General features: G+C 41.6%; 2 protein-coding genes across 5 annotated transcripts in view; one reads left to right on the top strand and one right to left on the bottom strand.

The window, feature by feature from the left end:
- BBS9 (Bardet-Biedl syndrome 9) overlaps positions 1-20,416 on the bottom strand; it is a 493,194-nt gene extending 472,778 nt beyond the window's left edge. The window contains 5 exon segments of the mRNA XM_030549388.1: positions 7,762-7,875; positions 11,061-11,125; positions 12,283-12,433; positions 14,602-14,724; positions 19,959-20,416. Of these exon segments, the coding sequence (XP_030405248.1) occupies positions 7,762-7,875; positions 11,061-11,125; positions 12,283-12,433; positions 14,602-14,713 (442 nt within the window). The 5' untranslated portion in view covers positions 14,714-14,724; positions 19,959-20,416.
- Positions 20,417-20,525: 109 nt separating this feature from the next.
- NT5C3A (5'-nucleotidase, cytosolic IIIA) overlaps positions 20,526-23,048 on the top strand; it is a 42,693-nt gene continuing 40,170 nt past the window's right edge. Inside the window, exon 1 of one of the 4 annotated variants that reach the window (XM_030551339.1) lies at positions 20,526-20,878. In XM_030551339.1, the coding sequence (XP_030407199.1) occupies positions 20,606-20,878 (273 nt within the window). In that variant the 5' untranslated portion in view covers positions 20,526-20,605. Of the gene's footprint in view, positions 20,879-21,006; positions 21,164-23,048 lie in introns of those variants that run through there. The other 3 variants (XM_030551340.1, XM_030551342.1, XM_030551341.1) reach the window with 3 other exon arrangements.

The raw sequence follows: 23,048 nt of genomic DNA, 5'->3' as shown, positions 1-23,048 counted from the left end.
ACTCATGGGACATGAGCTATCATGCATTATCTATTTAGTCCTTAGATGAAAGACAGCATTAAACTTTTATCATTTTTTTTTAAATTCAAGAAGCATTCAGGATGTTCATACACATGCAGCTCAACTATCATTTTTTCCCTCGCAACAACCATAAAACCCATCTGACACTTGGGAAAGGTCGCTTCATATTATGGCATTTGGCCACTGCCACATTTCATAGGCACTTTAGATAGAGGCCTAGGAGTCAGGCAATTAGGAAACAGTTTGGGAGGCACAGAATCACAGTATCCAGTTGATCATTATTATATTCTCACTACATTTTTAGTTTATACATATGCTGGCTGTTTTCCTGATTACTATTTGCTCTGGCACATATCTGATTGCATGGATTTTAGGAATTTTTATTTATATCACAATATATAAGCCTATAGAAACGTCGAGCAATCACTTCATGATTTAAAAATGCTTCTGCACTCTTTCATACATCTTCACCAGAAATATGTTCATCTCACTTAAAAACGTCAATTTTCTATTATTAAAAATATTTGTAAAATACTACAGCATTACGTAGGATTTTACTGACAGTTAACACATCCCTTGCCCAAAGAGTTTACGGTCTAATGGACAGATTGTGGCCTGCCCTGAACAAGGCAGTATAGGGGGCATAAGATGTCCCCTTACTTCTTTGCCCCTGAACATCCTACTACCACTTCCTATATGCAAGGGGAAGCAGGGTCCACAGAACTGGTATATATCCCCATTGAGATTTGTGGGAAAGGATGAGAGTGGAATGAGCCTCGATTCCAACCCCTTCCCATCATGTCAAGAAGCCTATGCTGAGAAAATATAAAACTGTGGCATTTTACTCTCTTTCTGGAGCAACTGGGAGACTGATTTATGAAGTCATAATCTCACTGCTGGACTGATCCAGGGGAAGCACAACAGCACTCTGTCCCTTACGATGAACTAGATCATAAACTGATAATTTAGCCCTAAGACAGACAAGACAAAAGTTAAGACACAGAATAACATTTATTTCTATCTTAGGTATTGCCTTCAGAGGACACTGAACCTAGTATCTAAACATCAGATTATCAGTAATCTCCACAGCCTCCCTCCTCCTAAAGAGGCACAAGGGACTGTGCTTAAAGAAGAATTTGAACAGAGTGAGGGAGAAGAGAGTGTGATGGATAAGGACAGAATGATTGTTCCTAAACACAGAAGCAAAATCATAGAGAGAAGAAATAGAAAGCTAATAAAAAAAGCAGGGTGGGAGACAACAGCAGAGGAATAAGGCAAAAGGAGTGGCAAGAAATAGGGCTGAATAGTGGATGAGAGCGATTCTGAAGTTATTGCAGGACAAGAAATTTCACACTAAATCTTACATCCATATGCCAGAGTTTTTGTGAAGTACACTGCACTACTTTTTAAAAATCATTTTGGACGGAGGTGGGGGAACGCATTATAATTGCAATTACAGTCTCCTCTACTGTATTAAACAAAATTCATTGAAGCAGCTATAGAGGCATATAATACTGACAACATGTTGAGAAGTGAACAGTTCACTTTACCACCACCTGAACTTTCCAAGATGTTTTCAAGATCCTGGTGTCCTTCTAAAGCCTTTAATGGATAAGAGCCTAGCTAGCAAACAGTAACAGTCAAGTTGAAGGGCCACAGAGTGAAATGTGTGGGAGCATTACATTAGCAGCGGAGATCTTTTGCTTGTGAACTGCATGCATGGCCCATGTCTATCCACTTATAAAATAGTGCATGATCAGCTGCTTTACACAGACCTTCTCTAAACCAGAAAATAATCCTCCTAAACAAAACAAACCACCAACCACCAAGGCTTATTCAGTAAAAATAAAGGGCTGCTTTGAAAATAATCACCAACACATTCCATGTTGTCTAAGAGGCACACAAAATTATTAGGGTTTTTAGAACTGTCAGTAAAATTCAGTAAACTTTCAGTAATATTACAGGCTAATTTGAAAAAATATAAAATTAAAATCCTTGATTGAAAGGCATCTTTTCCTGTGTGCTTCCCCCCGTTCTTCCCCACACTTTAATTAAAACCAGAGTACACAAACTCTTTATGCATAGGGACTCCATTAATGACTCCCTGGTCCAGCTCCCCATATACTCATCTTACAAACTACAGCTGGTTTGCCAGTTGCAAGTGCTGGTCTGAGAAATCACCTATAGTTTGTTAAAATGGGGTTCTCAGCTACTCGTAAGTGGGGTCTGCTGCAGAAGGACAGCTAATAGCCTCCAATTAGGATTGGAGAGGAAAATTAATCGTTCCAGAGCTTTACTGGAGAGGCATAAATGGAATCAAAGGGCATTTTTAAGGGGGAAGAGGACTGCAGGACAAAGATGAGAAGACAAGCCCTGAGGGACAGTAAGAGGATGCTGTCCCTCCCATCTCTGTCCTCAGATATGCAATCTCTGCAATGGCCAGTGCATTGCAAGATAAATATCTCTAGTACATTGTAACTAGGCTTAAGAGAACACTACTCCGGATGTAGAACTTCTCTACTCATTCCACATGGCTATGTGGATCCTCATTTGTACTTTAAGCACTATATATGAGTGAGGTGGTATTATTTAACCATATATGTGTAATTGGTTAAAGTAAAAATGGTTTAATTATCTAGTATAGAACTATCCTGTTTCTCTTATACAAAGTAAAAGTGAAGGGAAAGAGTATGAGAAATAAGAGGAGTAACAGTGGGAAAGAATGCAAATGTGTGAAAGTGGGAGTGAATGAATGGAGAGCAGGTGATAATGATTGGGGAGTATGAAATGAATAAAGAGGGAGTGAGACAGAGAGAAAGGAAGGAAGTGAATGCAGAGGGACATAGTGTTTGGGAGAGTACACTCAGATCTAAAACTTGGGCATGGATGGTCATTCATTCCACCTACAGGAAAAATATTAGAGGAAACACTGTTCCACCAGCCCTCTGGAACAAGCCATGGAGACGCACTCATGTCCTAGGTTCCAAGGGGTCTGCAATGATCCAGCAATGGATATGTGCTCTCTTTCTTCTCTCTACTATTCCCAGGGGTTATTGAGGGGCCTAGCATGCACAATCCACTTGTGTATGGCTGTGCAGAGGTGGTGCTGCTGTCCAAAATAGACGTAATCGATCATTATGGGAGTGTAAATATATTTTGGCAAAATATATACTTCTAGTGTCCCTGCAAAACTTGAAGTCCTCATATGCATCATGCCCCAAACCAAGAATAAGTCTCACTTGGTGCCAACACCCTCTGATTGATCTTTTCCATTAAGAAGCAAGTTCACTCTTCCTACAGCTAAATTTCTTATGTTAGGATGATAAGTTTACTGCTTATTCCCCAGCCCTATTGATATTGACACAAAGATTGTATATTACTGCTGTATCACACTTTGATAAATTAAAACAGTATCAAGGTAAACATTCAGAGGTAAGAAATGTATTTCTGTGCACCATAAGCCATAAAGTTCACTTGATTCATTCCATCCAAATCTAACAAGAGCCACAAAATTTAACATCGGGCATCATTACTACTATCTGGCATGCTGAAAGAAACACTAATCGGGCGTGTTGAAAGATTCAGTTAAGTACTTTCCATCATTTAAACGGAGTATCTCCTGTGCGTCCAAGTGTGGCATACAGAGTATGCCCACATGGCAGCTGGGAGATGTAATTCCCAACACAGGCACATGCTAGATATGCTCAAATTAGCCCCTAAAAATAGCAATGTGGCCATGAAGGCTCAAGCGAGTCCAAGCAATGCCCATGCCACTGCAGCAACAGCTATTTTTTAGGTGGTAGCGCAAGCAGAGCTAACGTGTGTATGTCTAACCACAATGGGAATTACATTTCCTGGTTGTTGTGTAGAAAGACCCACAATGGTTTTAAATAAGCAAAAGGAATTATGGTACTAATATTCAGGGCCACTGCCCCAAGGGGTATATTGGATTCAAGTTATGCAGCACTGCAGTAGAATCTGTACAATATCTAATATATTTAATTTCAATTTATTCTCCCTAACACTTTCAATATTCCACAAAATTTTTCTTAAATACATAGCCACACTGTTAATGGTGTCAGCTATGACAGGGTATTTGGGTGCCAAAAGCCTCAAGAAGGTGTGGCAAATCATTTTGATTTTTGGTGAGCAGGAGCCTGTTGAAGCTCTTTGGCTTTCTTGGGAAGGAATGTATTTCATCCTTCACTTCACCTTTGTGGGCAGAGGTCAGGTAACAATTTTGGAGGAGATGGAGGACTTTTTCATTCTTCACCCAAGCGAGACTTGATGGCAACCTACAATATCGCACACACACTAATTTCTGGCACTACAAACCGTATGAGGTATTTCAGTTTAATGATTCTGCTAAAATGACTGGAAGTGAAATAATTAATAATATTGACATTTAAATTATCCTTATTAGAATTCAGACTGAACACCACACTCATAGGAGACACTTTCAGAGATATCATTTAAAGCTGCTGGTAGAGTTAGGCAGACATCACTGCACCAGTTGATACCGAAGATTATACTTGAAACCAAAAAGGCGAGAGAGAGGTAGTGTTTGTGTGTGTAAAATGAAAGCTTAGATTTTTGGAGCAGAAATCTAGCCAAATCTGCAACAGTTTCTCCCTGCCTCCTCCCCTCAGTGTTTTCCAGTAAGTGGGTGAAAGTGAAATCATCTCCTCTTTTCTACAAAAAACCCATAAACCATGAAAAACATTTGGTTTTAGTCAATAAAATACATTCTGCAGAGCATGTTTTCAGCAAAAGTATATTTGTATTTTCCACACCTCGTTAAGTCTTACAGTAAATGCACCTGTAGAACCAGACCATCAGAAGCAGTGTTATAAAATGTAGCAAAACCAATGACTGTAACCAGAGGACCATCTAGTGGTGGTTCGGCCACATCTCATGCCTTGCCCATTGTGCTGTAGCTATTTAAGTATATAAATACACACTGCTGTCCTTAGAAATAAATCATAAATTTGTAGAGGGGCAACTCTGGCAGCTTCTTGAGTGCTCAGAGTTCCTAAAGCTTGATTATTTGGGTGACAGGCCTGGGTATGAGACAGAAACTACAGTGGTTGCATTAACTGATTCACTGCTCCTAGCAATGAAGGAAGACAAAATGTGTCCAAGCAGACTCTGAGATTAGTCAGCAGCTTTTGATACCAATCCTAAAGTTCTATTAACTCACTAGTAGATCCTGGTAGGAATGGATAAAGCTGCAGTTGAATGACTCCGTTTTTATACTCGGAGGAGTCATGGGCAATATTTCCTCTATCCCAAGAGCTCTCTCCTAGAGCATAACACAAGAGTCCCCGCCCCTGTTATCCCACCAATTCCATGTGTATATCAGGCTGAAAGAATCAGTAAAGAGACAGGGCTGTACTGTATTCAATATAACATACTTCTTCAACACATCTCACCAAGCCAGATCAACACAATAAATAATCCAATGTTACTGTGAGTTTGAGGCTTGGACAAAGGTTATCTGACCGCAACTTAGTCCAGACAAGACAAAGATAAAGTTGGTAGGTTGGGGGAAGAAGCCAGAGAGTTGGTAAAGCTTTTATTGATGCTCATGACCAAAAGATAGTCAATGCCATTTGTAAAAGCATATAACCTAAGTTTATTATTAGAGACGGACTTCTCTTGGAAGCCAAGCTAGTGATGGTCACTGGGAGCACATTTTCCCCCCACCTGGCAAGATGAGTCATGCCTTTTCTCTCTGAAGTGGACCTTATCAGTATCTTTGTGACTCTGAGACACTTAGCTGTAAAGTGTTTTGTGAAACAACACCTTGAGAACAAGCAGAAAGTGAAGTTCACACAAAATGTGTTGAACCACTTACTACAGAGTTGCACATTGGGAGCACATTTTGCCAGTGTTCCACAATTTGTATTAGCTACCAATAGGAATACAAGATACTGATTTCAAACCTTCTAGGGCTGTTAATTTGATACTGCCTCTTTCTGTGTGTCACTCTACCACAACTGCCATCAGTAGAGGAGCTTGAGTTGGAATTCCCCACTAAAGGGGAGAAAGTAGCTGGCAGGGTCCTGCAGAAGGGGTCTTCCACTTTGGAACTTTGATCAAACAAGTTGGGGAGTGAGCTCAGATTTGTCAACTTTCTAGACATGCAAGAAAGTGCTTTTTTTGGGTGGGGGGGCCCTCCAGGAGAGGGGATGGTGACTCCCAACAGGAGAGGACTGGGGGAGGTTTGGGCTCATTTAACTCTCATCTACTGATGAATATTTCTCTGTCAGCCCTTAACAATGTATTGTTATTTGTGTTATGTGTTTTTATTTTATGGAATGGATGACTAGACATTGAATAGTCATCTAGAAAAACGTATGTACAAAACGTCAAGTTAGGAACCACAATTTGTTTAGTTTCAATTATTTTTATTTTCATCCTATAATTCACAGTACCTATCATTCAGGGGAAAATATGAGAGCCCTTTAGTGATTAAACACATGCATATTTACATAAAGTCAGATTTTGATACCCCCTACTCAAAAGGAGTAGCATTAACTTCACAAGTAGTCGAATTGATTTCTACAAATATTGGTTCTGTAAGGCCCCTAAACCTGCAAACACTTAAATATGTGCATACATAGAGCATGTGCAAAAAAATGTTTCCAGGATAACGGGAGCAAAGCATTTAAAATTTGGCTGCAGAAGTTAACTGAAGACTGTAATACACTGAATAACAAAATGCCTACTTAACATTTCAAAGGATAACATTACATAGACTGTCTTTTAAAAAAAGGTTTAATAGGGCAGATGGAATAGAAGGCGGAGAAGCCAAAAACAAAAAACACACACACAGCAGTCCCGAGAGTAAAGAGAACTACTCTATTTTTATTATCCAACCTTGGCAAAATGCATAACATGACTTAAATGTATTAAAACAAAAGAAATTTTCAATATCTGAATTATTACAAGGAAAGGAAATTTGGGTTTTATTTATTTATTAATGTACTTTTAACGTAAGTGTCCTTATGAGCTAATATCCTTATTTCAACACTTGATTTTTAATCATCCTAGCCTATTCTGTATTTAACTTTCTTATTTTAGGTTCATTGATATGTTAAAAACAAAAGCAAAACAAATACTTCCTAACTGTTCTCATCCAAACTAGTAATCTAAAGATGGTAGCATCACAAAAACTCCCAAAAAGAAACTTACTAGAATTTTCAGAAGAGGGCCAGGATTGAATGAGGATCAAAATGAACTATTCTTGAGGCCTTACTTAATTTGCAATATTGTGGATCCTGCAATATTAGGTTTCCACCATAATTTTATCAGCTGCCTGAGCGGCTGGGTGTCCCGCTGTCAGCCAGAGCCCCAGACATTAATGATCATAATATTGTTGCAGCAAAATGTCTGGTTATCAAAAACAATTAGCAGGCATAACATAATACCTGAGTGTTTATATTGTTCCAGGAAATTTTTCTTAAATAGGTCTTATCTGGCTTTTCCAAATTACCGCAATTAATAAAGGTCCATTACTACATTTCAGCTATTTGCATGTCTTGTCTGCAATTCAGCCACAATTATTTGACAATCACTCAAGTAGGGCCTTAAGTATTCTTCGACTCCTAGACATTCCCTGCTAAATGTAACATAGCCCCAAAGTGGGAAAGCTTGCATATGCCACAAGCCCACGTTGTTCTTGATCAATGTATAAACTTTAAGCCACAGTCTAAAATTCACTTAGAATTAATTTACCTTTCACACCACCAAATGGTCCATAAGTCATATTGCAGGCTGTTCGCTGAAGATTGTGTTCATACATAAGTTTGATCTGATACTGGTTCCCATGTTCCACATTTCCCAAAGTTCCTATGAAAAAACAAGGAACAATATATATATATGCCTAATTTTTAATTCTTCTGATTCACGTGAAGGAAAAATAGGAACTTTTTTAGATTACTGAAGGACATTATATGGTGAGGCCTTATCTATTATTAGTTGCTTTGGGAGGGGTGTGAAGGTTGACAATGATATATATTTAGGAAAGTGGCAAACGTATTTATTATTTGTACATCAGCAGTACACAGAGGCCAAAAACAGGAATGAGGTTCCATTATGCTAAGCACTGTATAAACAAAATAAGAGATAGTCCCTGCCATGAAGACAACTCTGTGTTTGAGCAAAGGAATCTCACATCTTTAGACAGTATATGGTTCAACTATTTGATCAGAAATCAATTTACTTACCCAAAGAAGGCAAAACAAAATGTTTTGCATTACGATTCTGCAGCTCTAGGAGCCAATAAACAAAGTATGCCTCACAATTTATTTCAGTCAAAACATCTTAATCTCCTTAAAAGAGACTCTGTATTAGGCAGAGGTGAAAGTAACTTAAAGGACATACCGGTACACCAGAGTCCTAAGCGGGTGTGGCCTTTCAAGATTTAAAGGCCCTAGGGCTCCGGCTGTGGCTGGGAGTCCCAGGGCCTTTAAAGCACCCTGGAACTACCAGCTGCAGAGGCAGCTGGGAGCCCTGGGGCTCAGAGAAAAATTAAAGGGCCCAGGGCTCTGGCCACCGCAGAGCTCTAGGCCTTTTAAATCACCACAGGAGCCCTGCCGCCGCTACCCCAGGGCGGCAGGGCTCGGCCTAGGGCTAGGGCTGGGGTAGCGGTGGCAGGGCTCCGACAGTGATTTGAAGGGCCCAGGGCTCCGGCCACTGCGGGGAGCCCCGGGCCCTTTAAAGCACCACTGGAGCTCCAGCAGCGGGGCTTGGGTGGGGCTTTAAAGGGCTTGGGTGGCATTCCCCAAATGCCAGAGCTCCGGGACCTTTAAATCCCGGCTGGAGCACAGCTCCCCGCTGGGCTCCAGCAGCAGGGCTCCAGCAGAGATTTAAAGGGCCTGGTGCTCCTGCCACTGCGGGGAGCCCTGGGCCCTTTAAATCACCTATGGAGCCCTGCTGCTGCAGGGAGCCCTAGGCCCTTTAAATCCTGGCCGGGGCTCTGGCAGCCGGGGTTCGAGTGTCGCTTTAAAGGGCCCAGGCCCAAAGGAGCCAGATCTCCAGGACCTTTAAATCCCTGCCTGAGCCTGGCTGCCAGAGCTCCGGAGGTGATTTAAACGGCTTGGGACTCACCGCAGCGGCTAGAGCCCTGGGTCCTTTAAATCACCGCCGGAGAAGTCGGTCCAGTCCGGCACAGTGTACCGGCTCTTGCTGGTACACCGTACCGGACCCTACCGACTTACTTTCACCTCTGAAATTAGGTCACATGAGCTCATACTGCAAAAACTGAGTTATGTTTCTAATGGTTGACAGAAAACTAATAATTACCCAAGTAGTGACTCAGTGTAGTGCTGGACACTACAGATGGCATATACATATTTTTATAATTCCCCAAACATTATAACAACTTAAAGAACCTGCAGATAGATGCCTGGAGATATTTCAGAGGTATATAATCTATATCTCAGAGGTATCTGCAAGAGCTTGGCGTTGGTATCTTTGGGGAATTAATCAAATTTGAAAAATTGTACTTTTAAAATTTGGAAAATCTCTTGAGAACCAGAATAGTAAGTTTAGGGCTGTGGTTGATGTAATGCTCAACAACGTAAGGACTATGTGGTCTAAAATGGGGATTAGCATCATTTGAAGCATCTATATTCCATGCTGCACCATCTAAATTGAATCCAACCATTGTTGATTTGAGCTTTTCTCCCTTGAGCTCTGCAGCGCCAAAAAAGTTTCCTACCACCCCAAATAATACTATTACTTGCCCCAGACCCCAGCCCTACTTTGTCAACAAAGAGAGCACAACTGTGAACAAATCTGTACACCACTACTTGTTCAGCTACAGACTACCTGTCAGTGGATCTGACCGTAATAAACCTAACTTTCTGTAATCATTTGTGGGATGTTAATATAGTCTGGTCAAGATTAAGGAGATTCTTTTGGCCTACAAATTGGGGATTATTTGAAAATCTCTAAAACTGAAGTCATGTTTAGCAACTGTGTAAGAAATGTTAAAAAAATGTGGCACCAAAATGCGTTTTTTGTTTTGTGTGTCTTAGAGATCCAAGAATTCAGTTTCATATTTGATTATGTACTGCAAACACTATAGCTGCATCAGTCCTGTCACATTCAGACCTTCTACACTCTAAAGGAGGGGAAGAATAAGCAGGTTTACCCTTTCATTTTGCTATTCCGGCCTCCTCACCTTCACTAATACATCTTCCCCAGAGCTACCCTTCAAACCTCTAAGCTACTTGCAAAGATTATTTTCTTATTTTAAAGCAAGTATCATGCATTTAATGTTTAATAAACTTTAGCTCATTTTTTAAAACAATTGTATTTACAGGGCACCTTTATCTGCCAACAGTTTGCTCATTAGAGCTCTGAGCATCAGCCTCTGTATTCAAAGATGTAACATACGAAGCTTTTAATTGACAAACATACACTACCATTGACACAGTTCTATTGACAAACACACACATTTACTTTTGTTTGTCCATGCTCAAGTTTAATATTAATCTGCCACATGCTCTCTAAAATAATTCTCTGAATGGTAAAGCTTGTAACAAAGCTCAGAACGTGCCAAATGGTTCAGCAGCAGAGCTACTGCTTCCACAACGCAGATCTGCAACATCACTCTTCAAGCAAAGGGGAACTTGGAATGTTGCAGAGGTAACACTAGTGCTTCTCTTTGAAGAGTGCAGTCTACATAACTACAACTCATTAGCGCCCGGGCACAGAACAATTCAGCACACTCAGAGCAAGCTGCCTGCTTTCTATTAGCCACAGGGTACATTTTATACACAATTTATACTATATGACAAAGAAGGACCAAGTGTGTGTAAGAGAAGAAACATCAGTCCAGAATGGAGGGACAGTGTGAGAGTCCTTGAAACATTTTGACTGCGACTTTGCACTGTCAGTACCAGAGAAACTTCTCATTACACATGCTTAGTCAGGCCAGATAGCTAAAACTGATCAATAGCAAAAAAAGAAGGCAGACAGAGAGATAGACAGCTATTCTGGACAGTTGTTTTTTTGTTTTTTTTTACCTGAGACAGCATAGACACATAGTTTTCTGCAATGCAGTACAGCCAGATGAAGTAGTTCAGTACCACTGACAATGAGGGGAGGAAAAAAAGGAGAAAATTTGCAAGTGAGTTTCCAGTAAATTGCAGCACTGAGGGCCTAATCTAAGACACACTGAAGTCAATATAAAACCTCCAGGTGGACTTCCCTGGAATTTGGATCAGGTCCCAAATTCTCAAGTGTAAAGTACCAGCAAAATGAAATATTGTGCAACTAAATTATCTTTTCAGAATTAAAACATCTGAAATACTATTTGACATCTAATAGTTGTTAAGTTCTCAGCAGAACCCTGAGAGATATTTTGCAGATGTGAGCATATGAAGTAAGCGAGCTTTTTCTGATTCAGCCTGATCCTGTTATCTAACAAGCTAGTACTAATATTTCCAGTGAGAAAAATAATGGGGGGCAACTGTTTGATTGTCACTTTAGATGAGCATCATTTGATAGATACGGATACTACTTTACATCCACAATACAAAATTAAAACCCCATTATACAAAGATAGTCACAATATTTTGTATTCTGTGATCATCCTCGATACATGAATAATCTCATTTATTGCACAGAAAAGAGCTCTTGCACTATAATAATAAATAATAACAACAGCAGCAGCAACCTTTGGTTAGTTCCAATACATAAGACATTGCTGTATCTGTGAAGTACCTTCAAGAGCACCCAATTAAAAAAAAACGAAGGGTGTGGAGAACAGAGATAGGCATTACTCTTAAATTGTCTTATAATAAATAAAATAGCTTGCAAAGCAACATGTATGATGCATACTTAGTAGACAAGTATGTTTTTAAAGAAGCACAGCAATGTTTACATGCAGCATCAGAAAGTAAGTAGAGGACACTTGGGGATTTTAATATAACCTAATCTAAGACTTTATCTTAATGAGCATAAACATCTTTTTTTCCATTTATGCTCTATACTATATAAATCAATAAGCAGATGAAATGCATAATTCAGAGTTCATGATTTTTTTTTAAACGGCTGTAAGAGTCAAACACTGCAGCGCCAAGAAGAATATGTTGATTCAAATGAGATAGCTCACACCTAAAGCCCAGGCACTTTACAAAATTGATCTAGATGGTCTTTAGGGAAGCAAGTTAGCTATTATGACAAATTAGCCTAAAGCCACATAATTAGTGTAATCATTATCAGCAACATGGACTGTTTACTTACGAAACAAATTTTCCTACTTCCACTTGGAGTATTGGATCTCGCAGTTGCACTTCAAGGAGCAAATCTTCAGCTTGCATTCCATCTCCAGGTTTGACAGGGTGTGGATTAAAGATTCGAAGATATCCCATATAACTGCCAACAGTTATTTTAGCTGTAGAAAAATTTCCAACAAGAGGAAAATTAGAAATAGAGAAATAAATGTGCTGCATATGTGCTTAAAAGTGTACCCCTAAAAATGATGGGATGTTTACACATAATTATGCTGACTTTCTGCAGCCTATTTTAATAGTGAGAACAAGGAAGCAATAATTCTCAAACTCCAGTCCAGTCTCTGAAATCCACCCTCTGAGTGTAGCCAGTAATTCCAAATGTTCAGCTCCCATGTCTTAAAGATTTGGCAACACTCTTCTCACCGAGCAAGCAGCAGAATGTTGACTTTTAAAAACCTGGTAACAACAACGTTATAGATGCTATCCGGATGAGAAATTAAAGCCTGATTATTACTTTTTCAGGTCAATGTATCAAAAACACAGACTGGACCAAATTCAGACTTGACATAAGTGGGTGAAACTCCCATTTACTTCAAAGTGGATTTGGTTCAGGATTCCTGTACTAGTAATATTTATTATGAAATAGTATCTAATAAAAGTCAGCAAAGATTCTTAAGAAACACAGATCTGATTTCTGATTACAGAAATCCCTCCATACCTCAGGAGATCAGTTCTGCTCAGAATCCCCAGAGAAGGCACTAACATTTCTCTCTTCCAGACATTGAACTGTGTCTGAGGTGTATCCAATAAATCCTGCCCCTAAGTAACATGGACATACTCATAGTACAAAAGATTTGACTGTTTCAGAGTGGAGGCAGCCAAGGTTTACCAGGCTTTTAGCCATTTGGAACAGTTCCACAGGACCCCATTTCACGCAGGTGGAGAAGTAGGCAGCTATCTTCATCTCTGCTGTAGCAAACAACATTCATGCTGCAATTCATTACACTCACAGCGTGACCTCTGCCCCTTGCACTCTAATCTCTGCCTCATCCATTTCTGTCACAACGTATCTGTATATCACACTGACAGATGAAGATGACAGTCATGAAGACATTTGCATGTCCCTTAGCTCCCTAAAGCGATCTCATTTACACATTCTTTACAAAATATTTTTCTTACATTTGATAAACTTGCCTAAAGAGGGATTTTTTTTTCTTTCATCCATATGTGCAGGCAGTCAGGTTTACCTCTTATTTTATTTAGTTTTTATCAAACTCCACACCAAAGGGTCCTCATCAAGTGCTCTGGCCACCCTTAACATATTTATAGACAACAGAACATAGGAGATGCAAAGTAAAACAATTGACCAAAGCAGCAATACTTCTTCCTCCCACCTACCACTATTGAATAACCAGTAATACGACCAATACAGTTTAAGCTCTTCTCTCCCAGCAATAGCTCTTTCCCACTAGACAGAAATTCCACCTTCAGTTGCCTCAGCTAATACCTGATCAGAAAGATGGCAGGAATTTGCTGATTTTTTGAGCATGCTACAAAAACCTATTTCAGACTTGGGGAGCAGCACATTTCAAAGGAAAGGAGAACACTCTTTCCCTCCCCACCCCACCTTTTTATTTATTTATTTATTTTTTTTTTTTGAAAGAACTCGGTGGCAGGGAAGGGAAGAAATCAAGCTCAAGGGCTTTTGCTGATTACAACTGTGGCAGAATGGCACAGAAAGGCAGTTTCAGGTAAGCAGATCCTAGAACACAGAGATTTATAGGTCAAAACTAACCCCTTAAAACTCTTGGTAAAAGGTCCCAAATGCTACCCTAGCTACTTCGAACCTAAGCTGACCTCAGACATAACCTATCATGGCTGAGCTAGCACTAGCTTCACTAAACTAGCAGTTACTTTCCACCAAAAGATGCCCCAAACTGTATTTTGCAATTATACCTGATAAGTGTTTTTCCCTTAAGTGTATTGCCACATTTTCAACAATTCTTTAATATTGTACAAACACTGAGGTAATATTAAAAATATGAAAATAGTGCCACATACTTGTGAAAAAATTCCACTTACATGTTCCATGCTCTAGCAGGGTTTCTTGAAAACAATGACATCATATAAAATGAAATGATGCATTCTAGAATCCTAAGTGAACTCTGACAACAAAAAGAAAGGGGTGGAGGACAAAGTGTAGCAGTATATGCCAAATGCCTCCTACTTTGTCTCATTAATAAGCATTTAGCACATGTTGCTGGAGTAAATAAAATTGGCAGTCATGTTTATGTCACAATCTGAAGGCCAACTCAGAATTTCTGTTTACCTTGTCCACTGCCGCTGTTGTCAATGTCAGCTACACACAAACACCCTTGATCAAATTCTTCTTTTTCTCCAAGAGCTGTTGACCACCAATCTCGGGCTTTAAACAAAGACATTCTCCTTCACGCTAAAAGGAAACAGACTCTGGGGTAAAATCCATACTTTTCATATCAAGTTAGACAAATCATGTTAGGTTTTCTAGGAAGCATGGTAACCTAAATTATTTTTGTTTTGATTCAACAGCAGATCAGTACAAAAACAAATTAAATCAGGAATTCTAAATGTCCCTGTGGAACTCGTTGCCAGGGGATGTGAAAGCCAAAAAACTGTAACTGGGTTAAAAAAAGAATTAGAAAAGTTCATGGAGGATAGGTTAATCAATGGCTATTAGCCAAAATGGTCTGGGTTGCAACCCCATGCTCTAGGTGTCCCTAAGCACCTGACTGCCAGATGCTGGGACTAGACCACAGCAGGATAGATCACTTGATAATTGCCCTGTTCTTTTCATTCCTGACATCGTATAACCCCCACTCTGAACCTTAGCATCCAAAAGATGGGGTACCAGCATGAATCCCCCTAAGCTTAATTACCAGCCTAGATCTTGTAGTGCTGACACTAACCAGGGCTTGCAGTGCCTGGTACACTCTGGCCCTCCAAAACCTTCCCAGGGGACCCCAAGACCCAGACCCCCTGGATCTTACACAAGGGAAGTAAACCCTTTCCCCGACCGTTGCCTCTCCCAGGCTTTCCCTCCTTGGGTCACCCTGGAAGATCACTGTGATTCAAACTCCTTGAATCTTAAAACAGAGAGGAATGCACCTTCCCCCCTCCTCTTTTCCCCTCCCCAAGAGGTAATACAGATTCAAGTTCCGTGAATCTAAAACAGAGGAATTCCACCTTCCCCCAGCTTCTCTCTCCTTTTCTCCCACCAACTCCCTGGTGAGTACAGACTCATTTCCCTTGAGCCTCAACAAAGGGAAAAAATCAATCAGGTCTTAAAAAAGAAAAGTTTTTAATAAAAGAAAGAAAAAAGTAAAAGTTGTCTCTGTAATGAAGATGGTAAATGTTACAGGGTCTTTCAGCTTATGAACACTAGAGAGAAGCCTCCCCCTCAGCACAAATACAAATTAAAATCCTTCCAGCAAAATACACATTTGCAAATAAAGAAAACAATCAAAAAGACTAAACTGCCTTTCTACTTGTACTTACTACTTGAACAGAAAATTAGAGAGCCTGTAGGTACGTCTGGTCACTCTCAGAACCCAGAGAGAACAACAGACAAACAAACAACACAAAACAAAGACTTCCCTCCACCGAGATTTGAAAGTATCTTGTCTTCTGATTGGTCCTCTGGTCAGGTGTTCCAGGTTCACTGCTTGTAACCCTTTACAGGTAAAAGAGACATTAACCCTTAACCATCTGTTTATGACAATTCCCTTTGAAGCATCTGACATCGACCACTGTCTGAAGGCAGGATGCTGGGCTAGATAACCCATTGGTCTGACCCAATATGGCCATTCTTATGATATCATACACTTTTCAAAAGGTATACAAATGGAGCATATTTTTCAGAAATAATATTAGTTTGTACAAGATTCAGAAGTTAATAATAATTAATAGCGTATAATAGAAACATAAGGTGAGAGATGGGGAGCCCACAAAATCTGACAAGCACAATTAAAAAAAAAAAAGGTAGGTATAAAAGTTCTGTTATGTCTATTCTTGGGACTTCAATCACACTGCTTAAAAACACCATGAAATGGATCAAGCCATAAATGATTTTACTGTCTTTCCAGAGCTCCTTGTACCTGGCTATATCACAGAACCTATATCAGGACCTAGATATCACTAACAAAAGACATCTGTGATAAATAAAGCTCCCTTTGATGGACACCCAGCCAGCCAGTTAGCTGTAAAATCCCATAGCTGTTCTTTACTTGCTTTACCTGTAAACGGTTAAAAAGTCCCCCAGGTAAAGGAAAAAAAAAAGTGGCCACCTGACCAAAAGAGCCAATGGGAAGACAGAACTATTTAAAATAGGGAAAGAAACTTTGCCTCTGTCTATTGTTCTCTAGACTGGAGGGACAAAGCAGATATGCTATAAGCAGCTAAGCCAGGTATGATTATAAATCATCAGATCATGCCTAGAGCTACTTATCTGAACTCCAAATGTGTATGTAGATCAGAATGTTTAGCTTGACGGGATTAGGGTTATTTCTTTTACAGTAACTCCTCACTTAAAGTCATCCTGGTTAACGCTGCTGATCAATTAGGGAACATGTTCTTTTAAAGTTGTGCAATGCTCCCGTCTAACAACATTTGGCAGCCGTCTGCTTTGTCCACTGCTTGGAGGAAGAGCAGGGCCGGCTCTAGCAATTTCACCACCCCAAGCACAGTGGCATGCCGCGGGGGGGTGCTCTGCCACTTGCCGGTCCCGCGGCTCCGGTGGACCTCCCGCAGGCTTCCCTGCAGGAGGTCCGGTGGTCCTGTGGCTCCGGTGGACCGCGGGCCAGCGGACCCTCCGCAGGCACACCTGCGGGAGGTCCACCGGAGCCGCCTGCCGCCCTCCCGGCAACCAGCAGAGTGCCCCCCACGGCATGCCTGAGCTGGCCCTGAGGAAGAGCAGCTTGTTGCAGCTAGCTGGTGGGGGCTTGAAACCAGGGTGGACGCAGCATCCCCATCAGCTCCCCGCTTCCCTAAGTTCCCTGTGCGGCAGCTGCCCAGCAGGCTAGCAATTGCAGCTATCCTTCCCCTCACTGCGTGTGCTGCTCCTGCCCTCTGCCTTGGAGCTGCTTCCTAAGCCTCCTGCTTGCTGTGCAAGGGAGGAGGAAAGGAGAGGGCTAATGTCAGGGTGTCCCTCTCCCCCCTGCTCCGACATTCTGCTTACCCCCTTCTTCTCCATATAGAGCAGGATGGGGAAGCAGATGGAGAGAGAGAGAGAGAGACAGACAGACAGAGCGAGGGCCTGGGGCAGCAGTTGCTGTCTCAACTTCCTGATCCACTTAAAAAGACAATGCACTTAAGAGTGTGTCAGCTTACTTAAAGGGGCAGTGTGCATTTCTCTCTCTCTCTTCCCCATACACAAGGTGTGTGTCTGTCAGCCTCCATCCCAAACCCTGCTTTGCCTCCAGCATTTATAATGGTGTTATAAATCAAAAATACTTTTTTATATATTTATGTGGGGGTTGCACTCAGAGGCTTGCTATGTGAAAGGGGTCACCAGTACAAAAGTTTGAGAACCACTGATTTAGCAGCAAGGGATTCCCTGGGAAATGTCCCAACCTCTTCCACCCTCTAATTTCACCACCTCAACCAAGCTTCACAATCATCATAGCTGTGAACAGTATTAAATTGTTTGTTTAAAATTGTTTGTTTAAAATGTATACTCTGTGTGTGTGTGTGTGTGTATATATATATATAAATTTTTTGTCTGGTTAAAAAAAAAAAAGTCCCTGGAACCTAACCCCCCCATTTACATTAATTCTTATGGGGAAATTTGATTCGCTTAACATCGTTTCACTTAAAGTCACATTTTTCAGGAACATAACTGCAACCTTAAGTGAGAAGTTACTTTATTTCTTATTGGCGTGTGAACTCCTCTGTGCTAACCCCAGATGCTGTTGTTTGCTTGTAACCTTTAAACTGAACCTCCAAGAAAGCTATTTTGGGTGCTTGATTTTTGGAATTGCTCTTTTAAAATCTAGCAAAAGCCTAAGTTCCAGATATATTTTCTTTCTTTTTGTTTTTAATCAAATTTACCTTTGTAAAGAACGGGATTGAATTGTTGGTGTCCTAAGAGGTTTGTGCATGTTGTTTGTTTAGCTGATAGGATACAAAGGAAATTAGCTGTGGCTTTCTCAGCTCTTCCCCTGAGGGGGGGTGAAACAGCTTGAGGGTACCCCACAGAGAGGAATTCCCAAGGGCTCCTTCCTGGGTTAAAAAGGAGGTTTGTTGCATTTGGGTGGTGGCAGCATTTACCAAGCCAAGGTCAGAGAAAAGTTGTAACCTTAGGAGTTTAATACAAGCCCGGAGTGGGAAGTATTAATTTTTAAAATCCTTGCGGGCCCCACTTCTGCACTCAGAGTGACAGAGTTGGGAATCAGCCTTGACAATATCTCAGTTAAATACAAGAACCATTTTCCAAAAAGGACTCTTGAAAATTAATCTAAGCTGACTCCTTGCATTATTCTAGCACCTTTTACATGACAAAGAATTATCCTTGCAACTGTTTGGCAAGGTAGCTGTCCCTTTAAAAGAGTACCATGTGGGAGAGGGGATCTTTCCAAAGGAGGTTTCTCCTCTGATTCAAAGGATCAGAAGAATCATGAGCCTTGTCTAGTTTTCCTAAACAGCAGTTTATTTCTCAGAGCACACCAAGATAAAAACAGATCAGCATCAAGACCGCCACTGAATAATCGCCTTGAAGAAGATGCCCTCATTACATGAGTGAGGGACTCTGTTTGATAGTAGAAAAGCCGATTTGTGCCTTACCTGCCTGCTGAGAAGAGAAAGAGAGAGGAAGATACTGGAGAGAGGATAATCCTTTTGTAGACAGTGTGATATGTAAAAGCTTGCTATTGTTTAAATCCATGTGTTGTCTTTTTAAAGCATTAGGTACAAGATTGAATCGCAACAATTAGATTTAGTTACACATGTAGAAGGCACAACAATTCTTGAATTATTTCTTAACTTTTTAGTATTTTTTTTGTTCTTGTTTTTTTTAAAAAGAACTGCTATGACACCTGTTTCCTTGGCACTCAAACACTGTTATTTTTATTTATTCTAATTAGAAAAATATAAACCACACCATGCTATCCAAAATAGCCAACATAAGGCCTGTTGCCTGTAGGAAAGCTATAAAGCTCCAAAATATAAACTATTTAACGACTAGCAACAAAATACATAGAAACCTTTAACTAAGATGGATAAATTTCTACTTTACATAAATCAACATTCATACAAAGTACTGCAGGGCATTACACAGGGTTAATAACAGTCACAGGAGAGAGCAGAAGATAGGAAGATCTGGAAATTATTTTTCTCTACTTACTCCCCAATGCCCTATTGACATCTTTTGATTATTGTCTCTGCTTCTCATCACTGTAAAGAGAGTAGAGAATTTCGGAGCGAACACAACAGGGGAAATATAAGCGTCACTTTACGTTTTCCGTAGATATGAGATGGAGTGACACTACACAGGGCTCCTCCATCTCCATCACCGCGCCGGTGCAGAACTGGTACGTTTGCAAGCGTGGGCTTTGTCCACTCTAGTTTTAAAGCTCCCAAGAGACAGGGCTCCAAGTTTCCACGGCACTGCACAAAGCACTGAACTGCACTGCACGAGACAAGCGGGCTACTCACCAGACCCGTCCAAGCAGGGGCCTCTGCACCCACAAGTACCTGCGCTGGAAACTGGCCAGCAGCCACGGCGGAGGATGCGTCTACACTAGGGTGTGCGCGAGCAGAGAGGTGCTGATCCCTGCGAAGCCGCCGGCCCGGCCCTGGCGCTCAGCGGGTCCCCAAGGACGGAGATCAACAGGCGGCAACCGCAGGCACCAGCTGGCTCAGCCCTCCTCACTCGCAGCCCCGCGGACGGAACGGGACAGGGTGCGGGGTGGACGAGGGAGGGAGGGGGGTGGCGGCTGCGGCTGCTTAACGGGAGGCTACCAGCGGTACCAGCTGCCCCGCTCCGCCAGCCTCGGCAGCCATCTTTGCGCCCGTTGTCATAGCACTTTAACAACCAACCCCGCACCCCTCCCCTCAGCGAGGGGGACCGGAAGCGGGGGAACCTGCCCCGGAGCATCCCGGGAGATGTAGTTTGGAAGCGAGGAGAGTGGCGGGTAGGTTGTACCATTTCCTGAAGGAGGGGAGAGCAGCTCCCCCCTTCCGAGAGCAGCCAGTTCCGGGCCATTTCAGTTGTGTTTCTCTTTTGACGTATTGAGAAAACGAAACCGCTTGGAAGCGACACAACGTGCCAAGGGGGAAGAGGGAGGCTGATAAGACTCTGAATGGTCTTTCCCAATGTCGTTCCCTCCTTCCCTTCTGTGTGGTATCGTCGGGATCCTTCGGCCTCTGCCGCTCGCAGGCTGTCGGGGGACACCGGGACTTCCCAACCTTCCATCCTCGGAGAGGGAGGAGCCGCCATGGACAGGACCTCGGTGGCCAAAATGGGAGCGGTGGCCAGCGCCAGCGTGTGCGCCCTGGTGGGGGGAGTCGTCCTGGCCCAGTACATCTTCACCGTGAAGAAGAAGACGGGCAGGAAGACCAAGATCATCGAGATGGTAGGTCCCAGCGGGACCGCGCCTGTCTCCTGATGCTCTCCTGCCCCCAGCCTGGGGACTGCGGGGAGGCGCCGGTGCCACCTAGCACAAGGGGGGGCTCCCACCCCCAGAGTTGGGCTTGTCCATCCTGACAGCAGCATGAGCCCGCACGTGTCCCTGGCCGCCTGTTTCGGGCAGCTTCAAAGTCTGCTCGTCCTGAGTCTGCGGGGAGGAGGAGTGAGGGCTCTGACTCTGTCCCTCTGTATGTCGACATAGGCTGCTCTGTGGGGATTAAACTTCTTCTAGGTACATGCTAGCAGTTGCAGCGCGAGATCGGTTGGAATCCTAGTGGGGGGATCACCCGCTGGCCTCTGAGACACTGATGTGATAACGTCAGACTAGGAGAGTTTTTGTTGTTTGTTTTGTTTGCAAACTGGTTGCCAGAGGTGCTGGAGCAATGTGTATAGTGGAGGTGCTAAGAGACATTGAACCAAACTGTAAAGCCAGTATATGATGGAAATTACTTCAAACCAGGGGGTTGTGGCATCTCCTCTAGGTCCATCACCTAGACTGGTTGCTGTTTTTCAGTGGAGTTAGTTGGGTGACACGAAAAATGAGGAAGCGGTGAATGTAATGTTTGTGAAAGGTGTCAGCTCAACGGCTCTGCAAAGTGTAGTGCAAAACTGGTACAAATACCAGTATTATCAGTGCAAGCTTCATCCATACTGCCTCAGGCTTGTTCTAGAGCAGCCAGCTCCAGTAACTGTAATTTGCTGCCCATGGTATGTTTAGTAACTAGCCTTTTTGCAGAGGCACTTGACAAAAGTACCAATTGTTAAGGTGGTTTTGTGATACAGACGCTTGTCCACTAAGAACTTGACTGAGACCACTAACTCATTTCACACCAGCCCTGTATGATGTATCAGGCAACAGCTGCCACTAGACTTAAGATTTTTATAATTATTCATACATAATTTATTCTAACAATTACCACAATTGCACATGAAAATATTAAAATGCAGCTGTTCCTTTGACTGTGCAATTACTCCACCTGTGTATGCAAATCACATGTTTATGAAAACATGAACCCCAGAAAAAATCCACTGTATGCTATTACTAATCTCCCTGAACCATCTTGTTTTCCCCCAGTGAAAAATCTTTACATTCCACATGCAGTGAATAGAAAGTATGGTGTTTTGTTTTGTTTTGTATGGTTTTGGTTTCCTGTTACAGCTGCTTGTGGAGGTAAGGAAGTTGAGGTTTGTTTCAGATGGCTCTACCTTCCTAAAATACTTGGAAAGAGGGTAGGAGGATTTAAATATGGCTTTGTAAACTGTGCTATTGACACTGTAAATTAAAATTAATAAACTAAATTATAAATGCTATTTTTCTTAAATGTTATTACTGGTAGGTTATCAATGTTTATTGCTTATAGCAGTTTTGTAAAATTCAAAGTACTGAAAATTAAGACCCTGAACCCACAAACACTTAAGCAGGTACATAATTTTTCTTACATAAATAGTCACATTGACTTCAGTTGGACTATGAAAAGTTAAGCATGTTCCTAAGTATTTGCAGTACCAGTGTTTAAAATTGTTCTTTTTTTTTTAATTTAAAGCTTTGCTGTTGGGCTGTGTCTTTACAGGGGAGTGCATAGTTTTTAATTCCATCTACTACCTGATGTGAAAGCTGCAGACTCCCTTGTCTTCGCTAAAAGTTTACTTCAAGTTAGCAAACTCAGATTAAGAACACTCCTTTCCTTTGGTTTTTCCTTTTCACTTTTGTTTGTTTCTTTGTTTGTAAGTGTTTGAAGGAAAACAGATGAGTTTTTGGAATGTTAGAATTAGAGTTTTGAAAATGAATTGGTTGGAAGAGGGCAACTGAGGTGATCAGAGATGCAAAATAACTGCAGTTTATTCCATGGCTGCAGAGATAAAGGAGTGCATTCTGTGGATATGAGTAATGACTATGTGTGGAGTATAAAAAGTGCTGAAGTATTTAAAAAAAAAAAAAGAAAAGAAAAAAGGTACCACTACTTTTTTGGAAAGTGTTGTGTTAGCTGTCTGTTGTGGTGAAACATACTTCTGCCACAAAGAATGCAGGTCTTCCTAAGTGAGTGGCAATAATATTTATACCACACTACCATGTATTTTGTTTATGCTATTCAGTGTTCTGGTTGAAATAAGGAATG

This window comes from Gopherus evgoodei, chromosome 2, assembly GCF_007399415.2.
Source record: "Gopherus evgoodei ecotype Sinaloan lineage chromosome 2, rGopEvg1_v1.p, whole genome shotgun sequence".
Taxonomy (NCBI): domain Eukaryota; kingdom Metazoa; phylum Chordata; order Testudines; family Testudinidae; genus Gopherus; species Gopherus evgoodei.
The sequence above is the reverse complement of the archived record's forward strand: the minus strand, read 5'-3'. Positions and strand labels throughout refer to the sequence as shown.